Source organism: Eptatretus burgeri, chromosome 11 (genome assembly GCF_056783735.1).
Source record: "Eptatretus burgeri isolate ZD-2024b chromosome 11, Ebu_testis_v1, whole genome shotgun sequence".
Classification (NCBI taxonomy): domain Eukaryota; kingdom Metazoa; phylum Chordata; class Myxini; order Myxiniformes; family Myxinidae; genus Eptatretus; species Eptatretus burgeri.
In genome coordinates this window covers 22799319-22817589 of record NC_140971.1, presented here as the reverse complement: position 1 = coordinate 22817589, position 18271 = coordinate 22799319, and the positions used below count along the sequence as shown (strand labels likewise).

Sequence of the window (18271 nt, the reverse complement as noted above, 5' to 3'; positions counted from 1 at the left end):
TAAAATGAACATTTTTGTTTTATTCTATAAACTACTAACAACATTTCTCCAAAATTCCAAATAAAAATATTGTCATTTAGAGCATTTATTTGCAGAAAATGACAACTGGTCAAAATAACAACAAAGATTCAGTGTCTTCAGACCTCAAATAATACAAACAAAACAAGTTCATATTCATTTTGAAACGACACAATACTAATGTTTTAACTTAGGAAGAGTTCAGAAATCAATATTTTGTGGAATAACCCTGATTTTCAATCATAGCTTTCATGCGTCTTGGCATGCTCTCCAGCAGTCTTTCACATTGCTGTTGGGTGACTTTATGCCTGTCCTGGCACAAAAATTCAAGCAGCTCGGCTTTGTTTGATGGATTGTGACCATCCATCTTCCTCTTGATCACATTCCAGAGGTTTTCAATGGGGTTCAGGTCTGGAGATTGGGCTGGCCATGACAGGGTCTTGATCTGATGGTCCTCCATCCACACCTTGATTGACCTGGCTGTGTGGCATGGAGCATTGTCCTGCTGGAAAAACCAATCCTCAGAGTTGGGGAACATTGTCAGAGCAGAAGGAAGCAAGTGTTCTTCCTGGACAACCTTGTACGTGGCTTGATTCATGAGTCCTTCACAAAGGCAAATCTGCCCAATTCCAGCCTTGCTGAAGCACCCCCAGATCACCGATCCTCCACCAAATTTCACAGTGGGTGCGAGACACTGTGGCTTGTAGGCCTCTCCAGGTCTCCGTCTAACCATTAGACGACCAGGTGTTGGGCAAAGCTGAAAATTGGACTCATCAGAGAAGATGACCTTACTCCAGTCCTCTACGGTCCAATCCTTATGATCTTTTGCAAACCTCAGCCTGGCTCTTCTTTGCTTCTCATTGATGAAGGGCTTTTTGCTAACTTTGCACGACTTCAGCCCTGCCCCTAGGAGCCTGTTTCGAACCGTCCTCGCCGTGCACTTCACCCCAGCTGCCGTTTGCCATTATTTTTGTAAGTCACTTGATGTCATCCTACGGTTGTTGAGTGACATTCGAATGAGTTGGCGGTCATCCTGGTCAGTGGAAAGTCGTTTTCACCCTCTGCCAGTCTGTAGCTTTGTTGTCCCCAATGTCTGCTGCTTGACCTTGTTCTTATGAACCGCCTTCTTTGAAATTTTAAGGATGGAAGCAACATGACGTGACGCTCACTGTATTCTTCTGCCAGTAAAGCCAGAATTGAACACTTCTTTTTCTCACTCAAAACTTTTCTTTTCAACTCTTTTGGCATGGTCAGTAGTTATTTTTTTTGATTCCAATTACTTTTGAGGTACTACTTGCACTGTTTTTGCCATCCAGCTGGTCCTATTGCAAGAGGATAGTGATGACCACAGCAGTGGTTTTTATACTTTTCCTTGTTAAATAAGATTCGGTTCAGATGATCACCTCATCAGTACCTCACAAAGTCGAATGATGTGTGCCTGTGTTGGAATTCAACAGACACTGGAATGGAATGGCTGCCATACATGTAGAGATGCTGATTTAAAAAAAATTGGGAGTGGTCTCTTCTTTTTTTTTTTGAGCTGTATATATATATATATATATATATATATATATATATATATATATATATATATATATATATATATATATATGTATGTATTGTTACGAATTACACGGGTTCCGACGGCCACGCATGACCGCTTCAGCCCAAACGCAGTCGCACGCCTGCCGAAAGCCGGAATTCAGTCGTAGCCTTTCGGATAAGCACGAAAACCTGCTACGAGTGCCTGGACGCACCATAAACTTGTCAATATCCTGTCCGCGTGGTACAGGGTCAATCGCCGAATCTCGATATACCTAATTATCCACGCAGACAGAAATACGGAGAATTTATTCCTCAACGGAGACTTGTGCAGAACGAGCCGCTAAGCGTGCTCATTCTGTACGTTTTGCCGAGCGGTTTTAAATTGTCAAGTTCCGTCGGACCAAATTGTCACGTTTATCGGCCTTAATAGCCAGATAATTTCCCAAACGCGTCGTGGCAGTCAATGGTAGGAAAGAGACGCAACGAGCAGATGTACATTCAAACAATGGGGCATTTATTTTCTACAGCAGGCAAGCAATCAATGGGGGAATAGGGACAAGACACGAGCAAAAGCCTACAGCCAATGTATTCAATAATGTACAGTCATGCACTTAATCAGTTCTACTTATTCAGACAAGGCGCCACAGACTGTCATACAAAACTCAGGAAAAGAAAAGGGCTCACGAGCCTTTATTTCAAACTCGGGAGCCTGGTTGACCGAGGGCTCCAAGTGGCCACGCAGGTTACCTGGCCGCCCCTAGTGACGGCTCGAGGGTCTTCGGGTCAGCGACCCCTGTGTCTCTGTTCCACCTGGGGCGTCGCAAAATGCGCCAGTCGCTTGAGCAGCTTGGCGGGCGGCTCTCCTTGGTGGCTTGGCCTTCCCCGCGGCCTGGTTGATCGGGCCTGGCCGACGACGCTTCAGAGGAGCGAACAGGCCTTGCTATTTTAGAGTTGATGCTCTTTCAGGACCCGCTCACTCCTCAGCGTCGCTCGACCTTCTCAGGGCCGTCTGCTCAGACCGTGACATAGCTTGCTCGACTCCGGCTGTTCGACGCGCTCCGTCTCCGGCTGACGACTGCCCCTGGCGACTTCTCCCATCTCCCAACGATGACTGCTTTTGGCGACTGGCAACTCCAACTCTCTCTGGCGATTCACTTCACCCTTTTTATAGCCCGAGGGGGGGGGGTGAAAAGCCGCTCCCTGAACCTTCACCCGAGACTGGCTCCACCCCCTTTCGAACCTTCAACCTTCACCCCTGAGGGAAACCCCACCTCTTACGTCACAGTGTGATTTCGGGGGAAGATGTATTTCTGATTCAATTATGCAAATCAGCCGCTTCGCGGCTGGTTGCACATGGACGGTGTAATGTGGCTTTACTGTTGTGCCGCGTGTCCGCAACCAACGACATTTTACGGCTGTTGAGGAGGACGTAATGGTTTTATGATGTTTGTTTGAAGATGATGGCGTTCTTGTTGTTTGGGGATGATCGGGTTTTTGTAGATGTTGTTAAAATAAAAGATAGAAAAGAATAACACTACCTCAAAGATTCACAGCCGGGCACACGAACAATTCCCTTTACACATCGGTGGGGATTCTAACCTAAAACACGTACTTATCGAAATAACTGATCTCTGGGGAACCTGAATGGTGTTTTGTGAATTTCCACAACCGTAACAATATATATATATATATATATATATATATATATATATATATATATATATATATATATATATATATATTGTTGTGGTTTCCACCCGTTCGGCGTGCGAGCGACCGCTTTTAGCTCGCGAATCACATCCGCGCGCCCGCCGGACGGGCAATCCTAGTCACAGCTTTCGGATCAACGCCAAAATCCAGCTTCGGCTGTGTTTTTAACCACAACATAAATCAGCCAACTCTTCTGTCCACGTGCGACAGGGTCCGATCGCCGAATTGTCGATTTACCTAAGTTTGTGCGCAGACAGAAATGCCAGGGATTTACACCTCGACGGGACCCGTACGGATACGGGCCGCTGTACGCAGCTCACGCCGTTTGCGATTTGCCGAGCGGTTGTATATCGCCAAGCCCCGTAGGATCCGATTACTTTATCGGCTATTTAAAAGCCAGCTAATATTCCATACGTAATTACAGCAGCTCAATGGAGGAAGGGGACGCAACGAGCAGGTGAACATTTAAACAATGACATTTATTTGTCACACTATGCAATCAATGAAGCAATGCAGATATACAAGCACGTATGCAAGGAATGGGGGTAGGGACAAGACACGAGCAAACAAAAGACCTGCAGCCGTATCTATTAATTAATGTACATGCACTTAACAGTTTCTACTTTGCGGACACGGCGCCACCACTTTCATACAAAGAAAAACCCCAGGAAAGGAAAGGGCAGAACAGGACCCGTAGGCCTTTCATGTTCGCGGAGCTTTGGAGACCGAAGGAGCTCCGTGCTGGTTACCTGCCACCCTTGTGGTGACTCAGTGGGCGACCCTCGATGTTCCGTCAACACGGTAGTTGGTGTAATGGCGATTCGGTTGGTCCGGGCCTTGCCATGCCTGTCTAACTTCATGCATGCTTCACCCTTTTGTTGCTTGATTGTATACATGTAAAATAATAAATGTGCTTGTGTGAATGTTAACCCGTTCGTCGTGTCCTTTTTTTTCCCCCCCCCATTGAACCGCTGTCTCGCTCTCGGAATACGAGTTGGGTTTTGAATACCGATAATAGAATCGGGTCTGGCGATAATACCCGCTCGGTTATCCCAGAACGGAACGAACCGCTTAAGCCGTTCGTGTCCAAACAGGCCTTCGCCGAGGTACGGTCCTTCGGTAGGTTAACCGCGCGAATACTTCGGTATATCGATATTCGGCGATTGACCCTGTCGCGCGCGGGTAGAATGCGGACTGGGCCATGGTGGGATTAAGAACCCACCCGTGACTGGTTTCTGGCGTTGTTCCAGAAAGTCACGACTGAATTGTCCGTTCGGTGGGCGAGCGGCCGTTATTAGTTAACGCGGTCACTCGCACGCCGGGCGGGCGTAGATTCATAACAATATATATATATATATATATATATATATATATATATATATATATATATATATATATATATATATATACATATATATATACTTTGTGCCCACTTTCTCCTCTTCTCGTTTTAGTTATGACTGTCTTTTACTTTGCTCACATGCTCAGATAGCTTTCCTCTCTTCCTCCTTTTCCTTTTACAGCTGGAGAGACAGATGGCTATGCAGAACCTGATGCGGGAAAGGCAAATGGCCATGCAGCTTGCAACAGCCAGACAAACTTTCACATATTTCAGTGCTTTCTTCACCATAATAACGTTGGGCTTGGCTGCAGGGTAAAGTTATCATTTGATTTATTGCTCTTTGGCCTTTAGTAATCTTGGTACTACTTTACACGTTTGTGATATATGAAAGGCTTATCTTGCCACGCTGGAATGTCTTGGTACCAATGTCCCTGCAAGTTTAACAACTCATCACTTGCTTATTAACAACTGGCATCATCTCACAAATGAAGGTTGAAGGAGCATATGTATCCATGTTTATGGAAACACTAGCGAGGTAACCGTGCTCTGCAGGGGAGGGGGCTGGAGAGCTGGCTCGTGAAGGACTTTGGCAAAAAAAACTTATGCAGCTGACCCCAACAGAAGTAAAATGGGTAATATGTCTGTGACATCACAATAGCGAATCCGTGAATGTCATGAGTCGAAACATTCACGTAATTTCCTCGTTCTGCTTTAAACTCAATCTCTCTATATTTTCATTCCAAACAGCATCATTATAATCACATATTAATACTATACCATTTAATATAACAAAATACAAACACTTGTGAGGTAAACAAATATAGATTCCGTTCTCACGTGACACCCAATACAGACGAATCTGCTGGTGAGAAAGGGAGGATACAAAAACTCTTCGAACGGATCAAAAATTAAAATCTTAATTGTATTGAGAAATTTATGAAACCTCCCACCCACCTTAGAATGGATAAAAGTGGAATGGTTCAGGTGGAAACCCATTATCACAATTGTATTGAAATATCAAACCAGCGAATGTTTCTGCCAAACCCGTGATTGTGTTTATTTCCAGATCGGGAACAGCTTCGTACAGATCAAAAATCAAAATCATTATATTGAGGTATTTAGGAAACCTCTCACCCCACCTTTCGGATATCAGCCAGGACCCCAAAATGTTCCACAGATGATTTGACGGGGATAGCCCCAAAATTAAGATAGTAGTTCAGGGACGGATGGACGGACACTCCTGCTTTATAATATCGATATTCAGATGCAGGACAATGCCATGTAAAAAAAACATCACTGGACTTTTACATGAAATACAAGGGCATTGAGAGAATGGAGAAATCAACATTGTTGATCTGAATGAAAATACAATATCTCCAAACGTACAAATAATTGCAACATAAATGTATTTGGGGTTTTCTCAATTAGTAATGCCCATAGAATGACATATTCCAAATCAAGAAAATGTATTCAGTGGAACATTGTTGTTTTTTTGCTTGTAAAGTTGGGGGACAGGTGTAAAAATGATGATTTTTGCTATTTTTAGCGATTTCGGCTCGCAATATCTTTGTCAATCAAAGAGTAAGGTTGATGAAACTCTCACAACCTATTGAACTCTTGTCGTTCTCTTCGTTTCAGAAATTATAGGTAGAAATTCCAGTGTTCCTCAAAGCTTATCATTGTTTGAAATCGGGAATGTTGTGTCGGCATATATTGGTCGTTCATATAATCGCCACCAAGTGGCATTCCTGTTTGCTCCCTTCCAGTGCCATCTTGCTATTGCCCTGCAGACCACACTTTAACAATATAATCGACTTCCTTGGCTTGTTATTGTTTTTATTTGATGTTTAACTGGTGTTGTTTCTGTGATATCATTTTGACTTCATCTCGCTTGTTGAATGAATATGGATCAATGACTTCCGTGTCGACGGGATCACATGCGTCAAGATGGAGGTTTGCTTTTTTTTCTGTGATCTACTATTGTACGAGAGACTATTTATTACTGCCTTGAGGGCCAAAGGTTGTATTGGGATTCTGGAAGGCAGCAAAGAACGTAATTATCACAATATCCATGTGACTTCAAGTCCAAAGGTGCACACACAATGCAGATGAGTTTACTGCAATCACAATGCAAAATAATCTGCAACTCATAAGCACACACTGGAGTCATTGACTGCTGTCTTTGCTCAGCACATCCTACATTTTCATATAGTGATCGATGGTTTTTTTGTGGCATTCCTGACATATACCGGAAGAAAGAAAGATTTTGAACTGATCCCGATCAGAACATTGACTTTTTGTAGCAATTTACTTGATGTTTGCAAATGACATTTTGATGAATGGTTTGAAACAGTCAGTGGCATATGCGGAAGACCTACACACGTCAGGCGCTGTATATCATCAAGCCTGTGGTGTCGATTTTTCAACCTGGGAAGCAGATCCCTCGCTGCGTGATGGATCACTCTGACACTGCCAAGAGGCAAAGAGTCAGGAGGCCACACAATTTCACGAGGACTGTTCCATTCATCATTGTTGTGTAATATCTCGTAGAGAACTATGAGGAGCAAGTGACAATATAGGATCTTATCTATAGAATGAGATACATACTGGAAGGATATGAGTGTGAACCGTACAGCTTCATTTACATGAAAGATCAACTTCTGAAGTGGTGCGGCGATAAAATTATGAGAGGTGATATAGCTGGCCGACCAGATGTAGTTACATTCAAGAGTACAGCGTTATCGATACTGCATCATTTCCACCACCAGTCAAATAAATCTGCAGACAAAACAAGAATACTGAGGTTGACCTCTGATATAATCAAGAGCGACATCGAGTCCATCGTTCGATCAAAAGACCAGCATCCAAGCAGTGATGAGATGGTGTAAATTGAAAAGGTACGTCCTTCCTGCCTGAGTCGCAACAGATTCTATTAGAGAGGGGCTGTTCACTGGGAAGAACCGAGATCGACTTGTCACATCAATTTGACAGGCAATAATCCAAGACCATTCATCCAAGAGTCATTTTGGCACCTTTCCATCTTGGTCTGGGCATCCAAATGCAACATCATTTCAGTCCAACTTTTTGATCGAAACACTGAACAAATTTGGATTTTGCTGCTCATATTCTGAAATTCAACGATTCGAAATGAACGCCACACTTACACGATGAACAGACATTGCAGGTTATATACCCGGTCACTATGCACAGTTCGTCGCCGACAATGTTGACCACAATGTCAGAACACTTGAGGGGCAGAACACTTTCCACGGAATGGGTGTAATATTCTGCATCACACCAAGTATAGACAAAGCGACAAATGTTCCAAGAGCATCTGTGACAATGGGAGAGATAACATCACTTTGGTGTATTGACATCAGGTATTTCACTCGATGTCATGGCAGGATGCAATATCTGTGTTTCCAGAGACCGACTGTTTGAGGAGAGCATGCAGTCTTCTTATGTGGACTTTTTAATGGAAGATATTGTTCGCAGTCAGATCTCCTCAGCCTTTCTGGTCAGGGATAATGCAGAAAATACACTGAGGAAACCACCCTGGAAAGGCATTCGTCAAGTTCCTTCCCATGATTGACCTAGATCCCAGTAATCTAACATTTATCCACTTGATGCTTCTCAGGCAAAAATAGCATTCCTTTCCTGTAGTTATTCTCTGCAGACTACTTTAGTAGGACCTGTTACCAACTAAAGTATATGAGAGTACCACTCTCATATACTATAGTTCTAACTAGCATTTTTGCCTGGGTTTGTTGTATCGTTGACCAGAATAAGTGATACGGAGTCATGCCTGCCTTGATTTTTGACCAATCTCTTTGGTGGAAGGCTCTCACAATGATCGAAAATTAACCAAAGGACAATGACCTGTGATCTATTGTGCTACAGCTTTATGGTTTCCATTAAGACTGGGCAATATCTCGACATTATCGGCCCGATAAGATATTGAAAAATATCGTCCGACGTGATACTACATTTTTTAAACTGTTGATATATCGGCATATTCGATAGTTAATAGAAAAAGTAGTGTGCAGTATCGTAAACTGAAGCCTGGTGTTGACTTAGTGGTTAGGGTCCTGAGTTCAAGCCCCGTTGGCCGCTGAATTAAAACACTAGGAGGTTGACTCAGCCTGTCATCCTTCTGAGGTCGGCAAAATTATTACCAGTGTACTGGAGTTATAAACCATTCAAGTATCCTGCTTCGGAGTTGCGACCCATCCAGGACTGTACTCGTTAGCCAAATGAAACTGCCTCGGCAGCCCTATGCACCTCATGGCATGAAAGGAATGGTTATTGTACACCGCTCCTTCCCAATTCCATATCCAGGCAAGGCATGACGTCATCGCCGGGTGCTGAAGGAAGGGAGTACTCAGTTTTTATTCCGTTTGTTTGTTTTCTTGTTTTTGTCCAGGTCATTATCTCAGCCATCCTTTGAGCTCAGAAGCTGATATTTGGACATGACAGTGAACAAGTGATTTGACTATAAAGGGTATTTTTGATTTATTGATTTATCAATTGATCGATTCATTATTCATTTTTCAATTAATTGTCAAAAAGATACAGATTTGGATGAGACGGTGGTGGTTTCAGTCTGCTGTTAGCCAATTGATTAAGAAATTAATTATTTTATGATTGTTATTTATTTTAATTTTGCAATTAATTAATCAATCAATTATTGTACACTTCTCCCTCCCAATTCCATCTCCATGTGCTGCATGGCAAATAAGTATAATTTGTATACATTCACCTCAGAAGTGCACCACTCCCTCCCAACTCCGTGTCCACTTGCTGGGCACCGAAGGTGCCCCGGCAATGTCGTGCACTGGAGGATTTGTTATTTATTTATTTGGCATGGAGGTGGTGTACTTTGAATATACCTCCACTTGTTTTCTTTATAGATGAAGTCCAGGTTTCCCCTTTCTCCTGCTGTTCCCTGTTATGTGGTGTCCTGATTTGTTATGTGTAATCGCTCTTCCACGAGCCTAAACTATGTATTAAAAAAAAAAAATCTCCGACACTTGCGGCATTTTTCAGCTCCCTCCCCTCCCCACCCGAATAGCGGCGTCCGACAATAAATTGTTTGTGGCCCTCTCAATGGTGAATAATCGCTTTTAAAATCCTGCTAGTCAGATCCAGATCTTCAGCAAAATCGAATAATTTCATCCTTGTCACACACCCAACCTCTCCACCAAATTTCGTCCGAATCAGACTATAACTTTTTGAGATATCCTGTTCGCAGACAGACAGGGGTGAAAATGACCTCCGTCCACCTTCAGTGACAGAGGTAATTAGTGTTCGGTGTTGTCATACTTTCACCCCCTACTAATGGTAGTTTGACTACGAATGGGCTTTTTAATATAAGTACGTGTTATGTATTGATGTTTTATCACATTATCCAATGCAAAGAAGTGTCACTACATATCATTGTCTTTATTTTCTTTGTGACTGTACTTTTGTAAGCATGGTAGTGGTTTTTTTTTTTTTGAATCCCAAGGGGGGAGGGGGGGGGGGAAGAAATAAAGACAGACTGCCTTCATGCATTTTCCCTGTATGATTCGCCTTGTATTTTCTGCACTTCTTGCCCCTTCCTCATCCCCATTTTGCTTTTATGGCCATAATATCATGTCAATGGTCGACTACTTAATGTATATTTTGACAGATTGACAACTCTTTTAACTACACTATGTGTTTGGGTTTTGCGACGATGCCGAGTGAGTGTGGGTGTGTGTGGCTCAGGTCGATAAGAAGGAAGCAGCCTCGCTTACTCGTGCCTGTGATCCCTCTCACCTTTGTGCTGGCTTATCAGTATGACTTCGCTTATGGACATTTCATCCAACGTGCACGACGTATGTCCTCTTCAATTCCTTCTTTATTTTTAAGTTGATGATACCATTGCAGATTTATCTTAAGGTTTTGTGGAAGCTATTATACGCCTGTGTTTATCAGGTTGTCGTCTGATGGGAGATTGGTTTGAATACATTTTCCCCAGGTTAACAAATGTCAGAATCAATTGTTTGTACACATTTTAACAATGTGAATTCCAATTTGTTTATGCAAAACCAGGGTGTGTGCATGCATGCGCACACATTTCCCAAACCCGTCCAAGTCCTACCGTGCCATGACTGCTCACCATCTCACCACACATTGCAAACTCAGTTGGGTAACACCATATGTACACAAAGAAAAGCCAGACCTGCTCACAAATTATACAATCAGCTTGCCAGTATACCTTACTCATACACCATCTTGGTTGTTGAGGAGGGGGAGATGCGGTGTCATGTTGCTGCCCCAGAGGCACATGTTTCTCATGAGATTTTGGAGGCATCGTTTGGTTGATTCCTTATGGTAGAAACAGAGTTTTTATTATTAATGTTATTTTCAAGTATTTGATGCCATGATTTTGTGTAAGGTGCAGTGTATTTGCTATTGGTTGCAGCTTGGTTGCAGTTGTGTTCATAGCAGATTAACATGTAACTGGATTTTTTTTTTTTAAACATATTGTTGCAGCTGGGTGTCGGGTGAGAAGACCACTGGGGGGAGCTCTCTCGATTTCCCACCAGACTTCCTGGAATCGCAGGCCGTCGCACACGGATAACTCCGTGACGCGGCGGGTCGCTAACCGACCGTGAATGCGAATAACTCAATCACGTGACTTGGGGTCCTCCGTCTAATATTGGTTACCTAAAAATAATCACGTGACCTAATTACCGGGGGGACATGCCCTCGGTACGCCTTGTCTGAACAGGATCACCTTACTAGATCAGATACAGCCAAGCAACACTGCCAAGGAACATACAGTTCTAAAAGAACAGATCATTGGGAATAAAGTCCTGATGAGGCGAGGATACGGACCATGCTGGATCAATGAAGGAAAAGACAAAAATGAACTGGGAACATTTCCACAAAATCAGTTATTACAGGCAGGCGAGGAAAAATATGTGGTGAAGGTAGTTTATTGTATGTAAAGCAGGGATAGAAAGAAATGTGTAGTGCGTCAATGAAATGAGCAACTTACTAAAGCAGACACAGAGTATATCTTATGCAATCTTAACTTAAAGCTCAGACTGGCACCATCTCACACACACACACACACACACACACACACACACACACACACACACACACACACACACACACACACACACACACACACACACACACACACACACACACCCCAATAAAGAGGCGTTAATGAGAAGAAAGAAGAGGAGATGAGACTTGCGGTTTCATAATACCTTGCACGGTTGCCCGTGCTACCCAGTACGTTTGGGGGGGATGCTCCGCTGAACGATCCCTCCTTGAGTTGATGCGTCGTCTCCTGCTTGGCTTCGGCGCCGGCGCAGTGTCTGCACCAATCCAGAGAATAGGCAAGACCACGTGAGGGAGGGCAGTAGGTGGAGCCAGCGGTGAGTGGGTGGAGAAGGCAGAGTCAGGTGGATGGGTGGAGCCAGCAGCGAGAGGCAGGCGGAGAAGGTGGGTGGGTGGAGCCAGCAGCGATGGAGTGGAGATTCCAGAGAAAGTGGAGATCGAGAGCGAGTGGGCGGAGTGGCAGATGGACATGCAGAGCACCAGGCATATGCAGAGATCGATCCAAGGCCAGGCAAAGATGATTAGGACGACTACGACTGCAGACGGCTTCGCGATCCGTCCTTTATAGGCCCTGCGGCAAAAGGTGGAGCACTGCCCCGAAGCGATGCGTCGTCACCCGAATCGGGCACTCCCATTGGGCCCCGGCCACCGCACAACCCGGCCACCACGGCCGGAAGTGGCCTTATTTTACATCCGGCAAGACTTTGCCGAACTGTGGAATTGTCTCGTTCCAAACCCCGCGATATGATTCGCCTTGCATTGAACTCCCGGGCCGTGCTCCGGTGAGGCCGAGGGCCATGCCGGTCAATGCGTCCGCTTCGTGGCATGCCACCCAGTGCGCTGCGGTTGGCGCTGATAAATTCGCTTGTCCTATCCATATGCCATGAGGCCCGAGCGATCTGGACCATACAGCATGCCTCTGCTTGGTGGCGGCTGCATTGAGGCGGAGGTGCGGGATGATCTCTGCCGTCCGCGGGAGATATTGATTGCCGCAATGGCGAGCAAAGATCGATGGTAAGACGCCGTAGTAAACCAGCGCGCAGACCCAAACAAAGAGGTGCGCTATTCGTGCCCCATACTGTGTGATGGTAATATGCCATTGTAATGAGCGCGCAGACCCGAATGAAGATGTGCGCCATGTGTGCCCCGTATTGTGCGATGGTAAGATGCCATTGTAATCAGCACGCAGACCCGAATGAAGAGGTATACTATTCGTGCCCTGTACTGTGCGATGGATTGAAGGAAAGGATTGGATATACTTATTAGGGTTGAAAAGAGCACGCCGCATGCATCCTGTATGGCACTGGGATTTAACCTATGGTTCTACGATTCCCTTTGACACCGTATCTTGCAGCGGAGGATTTTTCCATCATGTAGGTTATGCTTTATTTGGCCTCCGCGAGGACACATTCTTATCGTGGAGGATGTTGCTGTGGTTTTCAGAAGCGGCCGTCTGGGTGCGGTGCCTGCTTGGATTTATTTCAGGAATAAGAGGAAAAGAGTTGGAATGAAGATAGAGATATAATCAGACCTAACTATGAGATCCACACAACGCACTTTGTCCCGTTTGACCCATTAGACATGAGGGAAAGGTCTAAATGCACGTATATTAATGAAATAACTGTCTGGGGACAATGGATGCCATTGCCTTGGAGGCATGTGGTTTTCAGAACCGCAACAGTATGTTCAAAGGCTGACTCATTTTGGTGGCGAGTAAAGAGTATGAGGTGCTATTTATATCTTGGGATTGGATTGGTCAGTGGGCAGTGCATTTAAAGGTTTTGTAAAGATGGTTGGGAAACCAGTCAATCAGGATAGGTATCAGAGGATTGAAGAATCGTGAATGTAACGCTTTTATTGAAGAAACGGTCCATAGAGGAATTGGAAAACAAGGGACCTGTTCATTTCACTTAAATTGCAGATAAAATGTGAGATATTAAGTGGGGAACCGAGTTGATGTAGATTTAAAGTAATTATAGGCAATCAGCATGGATTTACAAAAGGGAGGTCATGTTTAACAAATTTATGGAGTTCTCGGAAGCAGTTTTTGATTGGATGGTTAAGAAAAGTGCAGTGGATGTAGTTTATCTTGACTCTCAGAAGGCATTTGAAAAATGCTCTTATCCACCCAGAAATGGTAAATATGGAAACATACAGGATATGTTCGATAGTGTATGGCAGTCATATAAAGGATTAATTTCAGGATGGGTTAAGGAATGATGGGCACGTGAACAGGAAGACGAGTGTTGTACTTGATGCATATTGCGGACCAGCCGCATCTCGGCATGCCGTATCTTTGTGTTATTAAACGTGTGTGTGTGTGTGTGTGTGTGTGTGTGTGTGTGTGTGTGTGTGTGTGTGTGTGTGTGTGTGTGTGTGTGTGTGTGTGTGTGTGTGTGTGTGTGTGTGTGTGTGTGTGTGTGTGTCAACACTGTATGTTGGATTCAAACCTGGGATTCCAGAATCATGAGCTACTGTATCTGCTTGTGAAATGCCAAATAAGCCAGTCTTTTGGTCATGATAATAACATTGGTACATTTGTCTTGCCTTTTATCGGAAGGAAGAACCTTATTATTTGATTGTTATTGTGTTGGCATGAGATTCATTCTTACTCGTGAAGATGATTTCCAGTAAATGTTAAAAAAAATATATTTGTGGTTTGAATACCTCACTTTCTTTTCTAGATGAAGCTGAGAATATCCTTGATTCAAATGTGGAGCTTGTGGCAATGCCTGGTGGAGTTCCAGGCTTTGACGAATTGGAGAAAGCCCGGCGAGCACAAAGCAAACTGGCCGTCCTGTCCTTGGATGCACAGCGCTGAAAGTCTGGGAGGTTTGATGAAAGGTTGACGTGGAGTTTCGTCAATGTCAAACTTATTTTTAAGGATGTAGAGGGGAAATCCTCATTTGAAAGATGCTTCTATTTAATTGGTTTATCTGAGCCTGTTGCTGGTTTTTGATGTGTTGTATGTGTGGTATACAATATTGTAAAGGCTCTTCCATTGTGATCATATATCCTGTGAAATGGTGTGTTGGTCATTGAGAAAGTTGTGCAATCAAGATACTCATGATAGTCTGAGACATTAACTTTTTTATTTTTCAATATCTAACTATATATAATTCTTTTAAAAATCTGTATTCTTAAAATTATGTCAATCTCATCATTCGCCATCCTCTGATTGCCAATTTGTGCAATCATTTAGTTACAACAAATAATTCCAACAAGATTAGAAAGGTTTAAGCAGAAGAAGTCACTGATTATCGATTAGGGTCGAAAGGGCTATTTCTATCAAGTCTGCATTCGTCGAGAATATAATTTTGCTTGTCGATCATTTTTTCGCAATGCCACTTTCACACAAGTCTTTCCAATTGTTACGATGATGACAAAATTGTTCTCACGTGGAAATGCTAACTTCACTTTTTTTTCAAAATTCCTTTGTTGTGGTCTTTGTAGCGTAGATATTGACCGTCACGATTACGATGGCCATCGTCAATTTCAGAATAGAAAATCTGTTGTCGTCCGTACGACACACGTGGCCGACCCAACGTAGCTTTGCTCTGGCCAGATGCGTTAACACCTGTTTAAATTTCGAAATGCAATCAACTTCTCGGTAAGATATAGTCAGACCAATTGATTTTTCAGAATTTGACGCAAGTATGTTGAGCCACAGTGCATTGTGTTGAGCTGTTTAATTTGATTGGCGTGCAGGAGGAAAGTTTCAAGTCAATAGGTAAGGGTAGATACTGTATAACTATGGCACGATACACAGTGAATCTTGTTTGCAAATCGATCCAATCGGAGTGCCACACATGACTCCGCAGTTTGCCGAAAATTGCAAATGCGGCCGAGATGCAATGACTAATTTCACAATCATTGCTGAGGGAATTTGAAATATTGCTGCGAAGATAGACAAAGTTGTCCACCAAATATGTATAGCTATGTATTGAAAAATCGACATTGTTGAGTATCTTGTTTGTCAACTTTTTGAACGCCTCTTCTTTGTCTGTCTAGAATGATAAAAAGATTAGTTGATAATGTCTTCAATATTCAGAATTATTTTTGATGATTAAAGCTATGCAGGATAAAATAACAATAAACCTTTATAATTCACCTCATTGTTTGCTTTTTTTTTATACGCCCGATGTGTGTGTATATATATTGTTGCGGATTCGCGCCCCCCGGCGTGCGGACGGCCACGTAACTCGAATCGCGGCACGTCGCCCACCGGACGGACAATCCCGTCGTGACCCTCTCGGACTAACGCCGGGAACTAGTCACGGGTGGACCTTTCGGCCTCACCACGATCGTGCCAATCGGCCCCCCGCGTGGGATAGGGTTGCTCGCCAAATTCGACCTACCTAAGTACCCACACGGAGGGTAGACCGGGCGACCGCAGGTCGACTTCGGACACGGGCCACTTTAAGCGACCCGTTCCGTACTATCGGGATAACCGAGCGGTGTTATCGTCAACCTGGACGGTTCGATTAATTATCGGGCGTTTTAGCCCACGACCAACCCTTTACGTGAAGTAAGATGGAGATTCAATAGAGGAAAAGACGAAGCGAAACGGGAAAACAGTTCAACATAAAGCACATTTATTTCGCGATGAACGGAAAGCACACATATACAATTACACCAAAAGCAAATGTAAAAGAAGAAGAAACACAATAATACACAAAAAGCAAATGCAACAATGCAGATCTGACCGACTACCGAGCACACGGCAACACTTATACAGTTTTACTTCACAGACGGCGCCGACAACACATACACTCAAAGCAAAAGAAAAGGACCACCCTCAAGGATGAGGGGGGTAGGCGGGCCTGGGGCCGAGACCGCGTCGGGCCTACCCGTCTGATGATGAGCCGCAAAATGGCGCTGGCGCCCCGACTCCGCGGGCCTCGCTGGGACTGCCTGGTATGGGGTGGGAACGGGGCCCCCTTCTCGCACTATCTCAGCGCGGGGGGAAACAGGAGGGGTTGTTGATGCTCGGGGGAAGGAGGATATCTCCCTGTCTCGGGTCCCGCGACGAGCGTCTCCACCACGACCTCGGTCGCGCCGCCGGCCTCTCCCTCCGCAGCTCCCCGACTCCGACACGAGCACCCCCTCGACCGTCTTCGCCGCCGCCACCTCTCCACAGCTCCGTCCAACCGCCCTCTCCGTCTCCTCTCTTGACTCGTCCCAACTCTTCACTGGCTCCGAACTCTTCACTCTCTCCCCTCCGAACTCTTCACTCTCTCCCCTCCGTACTCTTCACTCTCTCCCCTCCGAACTGCTCTGTTTGGCGAGCGCGGCCCCTTATATGCCCCGTGGCCTCGCTCCTTCACCTTCGACCCTTTACCTCCGACCCTTCACCTCTAACTGGCTCCCCATTGGACCGAGGAAAAGTGGGCGTGAATGCTTTTTGATCCATGAATTTGCATATAGCGATATTACTCCAACGCACCTGGAGGCGGGGCCAAATCGCCCCACGCTCGCCGATAGGACGGAACAGAAGTGGGCGTGAGTCGTTTTTGATCTGTTTTCTTCGGAAAGGCCGGCGCTTTTGCACCCCTGCTCGGTGCGCGCCCTGCACGAGTCCAGTGTCGGTGCCCACAAGCGGCATGGGAATGACGGTGATGCGATGGTTGCGAGGGCGAGTTGTGACGGTAAAGGTCGTGGCTGTTGTTGTGAAGCGGCGTTGCGGTTGGTGGTTGTGGTGATGGCTGTTGAGACGTGGTTGGTGGTGGTAGTAATGGCGGCTGGTCCAAAATAAAGATAGTAAAAGAAAAACTGCTATCTAGAAGGGTCGCAGCCCGCATGAATGACATTTATTCCCTCTAAACAACGGGTTTGGGCCTAACTACACATATACTTACAGAGATATCTCACCTAAGGGACCTGAATGGTGGTTTGCGAATTTCGTCAACCACAACAATATACATATATATATACATATATATATATATATATATATATATATATATATATATATATATATATTTATATATTGGGGCGTATTATGTGATACCGGTCGTCCGTCCGTCCGTCCGTCCGTTCCTGTCCGCACTCTAACTCCCAAAGTTTTCAACTTTCACGTTTCATATTTGGTACATTGGTACAGACTGTGGAGACAGTGTGTCGCGACATACGTTCGTTATCTAAAGTAGTTGCCATGGCAACCAGGATGCTGTTTTCCATGTAGTTGCACAATTCTGTATATACCTTCTTGTTCGGGCGTATATTGTGCTCACTTGAGCTCTTGTTTGTTGATGTCAGGAATTTGTAATTTTGTGTTTGTGCCAGCAATAACTCGTCGACTCTTTGTCAGACACTGTAGCCTCTTTATCATTGACCAATGACCAGTGCGAGCAGACTGGTCCTGTGTCCTTCCGATGGACGGCACTCACATTGATGCCTTGCCCTTCATATGAAACACCAGTGTTTCATTTTTGCATTCGCCAAAAACATGCAATTGTACGAATTGCATCAAACATGATAGTAGCAGTCTTTTATGTTGCCCAAAATAAAGGGAGAGAAATGTGTCGTAGTCTAATGAAAAGCAAACTAATATTG

At 44.5% G+C, this 18271-nt stretch overlaps 1 protein-coding gene across 2 annotated transcripts in view; it reads left to right on the top strand.

The window, feature by feature from the left end:
* Positions 1-15826, top strand: part of PLGRKT (plasminogen receptor with a C-terminal lysine) — a 71619-nt gene extending 55793 nt beyond the window's left edge. For both annotated transcript variants that reach the window (XM_085845551.1, XM_085845552.1), the window contains exons 3-5: positions 4797-4927; positions 10364-10473; positions 14401-15826. In XM_085845551.1, the coding sequence (XP_085701677.1) occupies positions 4797-4927; positions 10364-10473; positions 14401-14537 (378 nt within the window). In that variant the 3' untranslated portion in view covers positions 14538-15826. The remainder of the gene's footprint in view (positions 1-4796; positions 4928-10363; positions 10474-14400) is intronic.
* The last annotated feature ends 2445 nt before the right edge of the window (positions 15827-18271 follow it).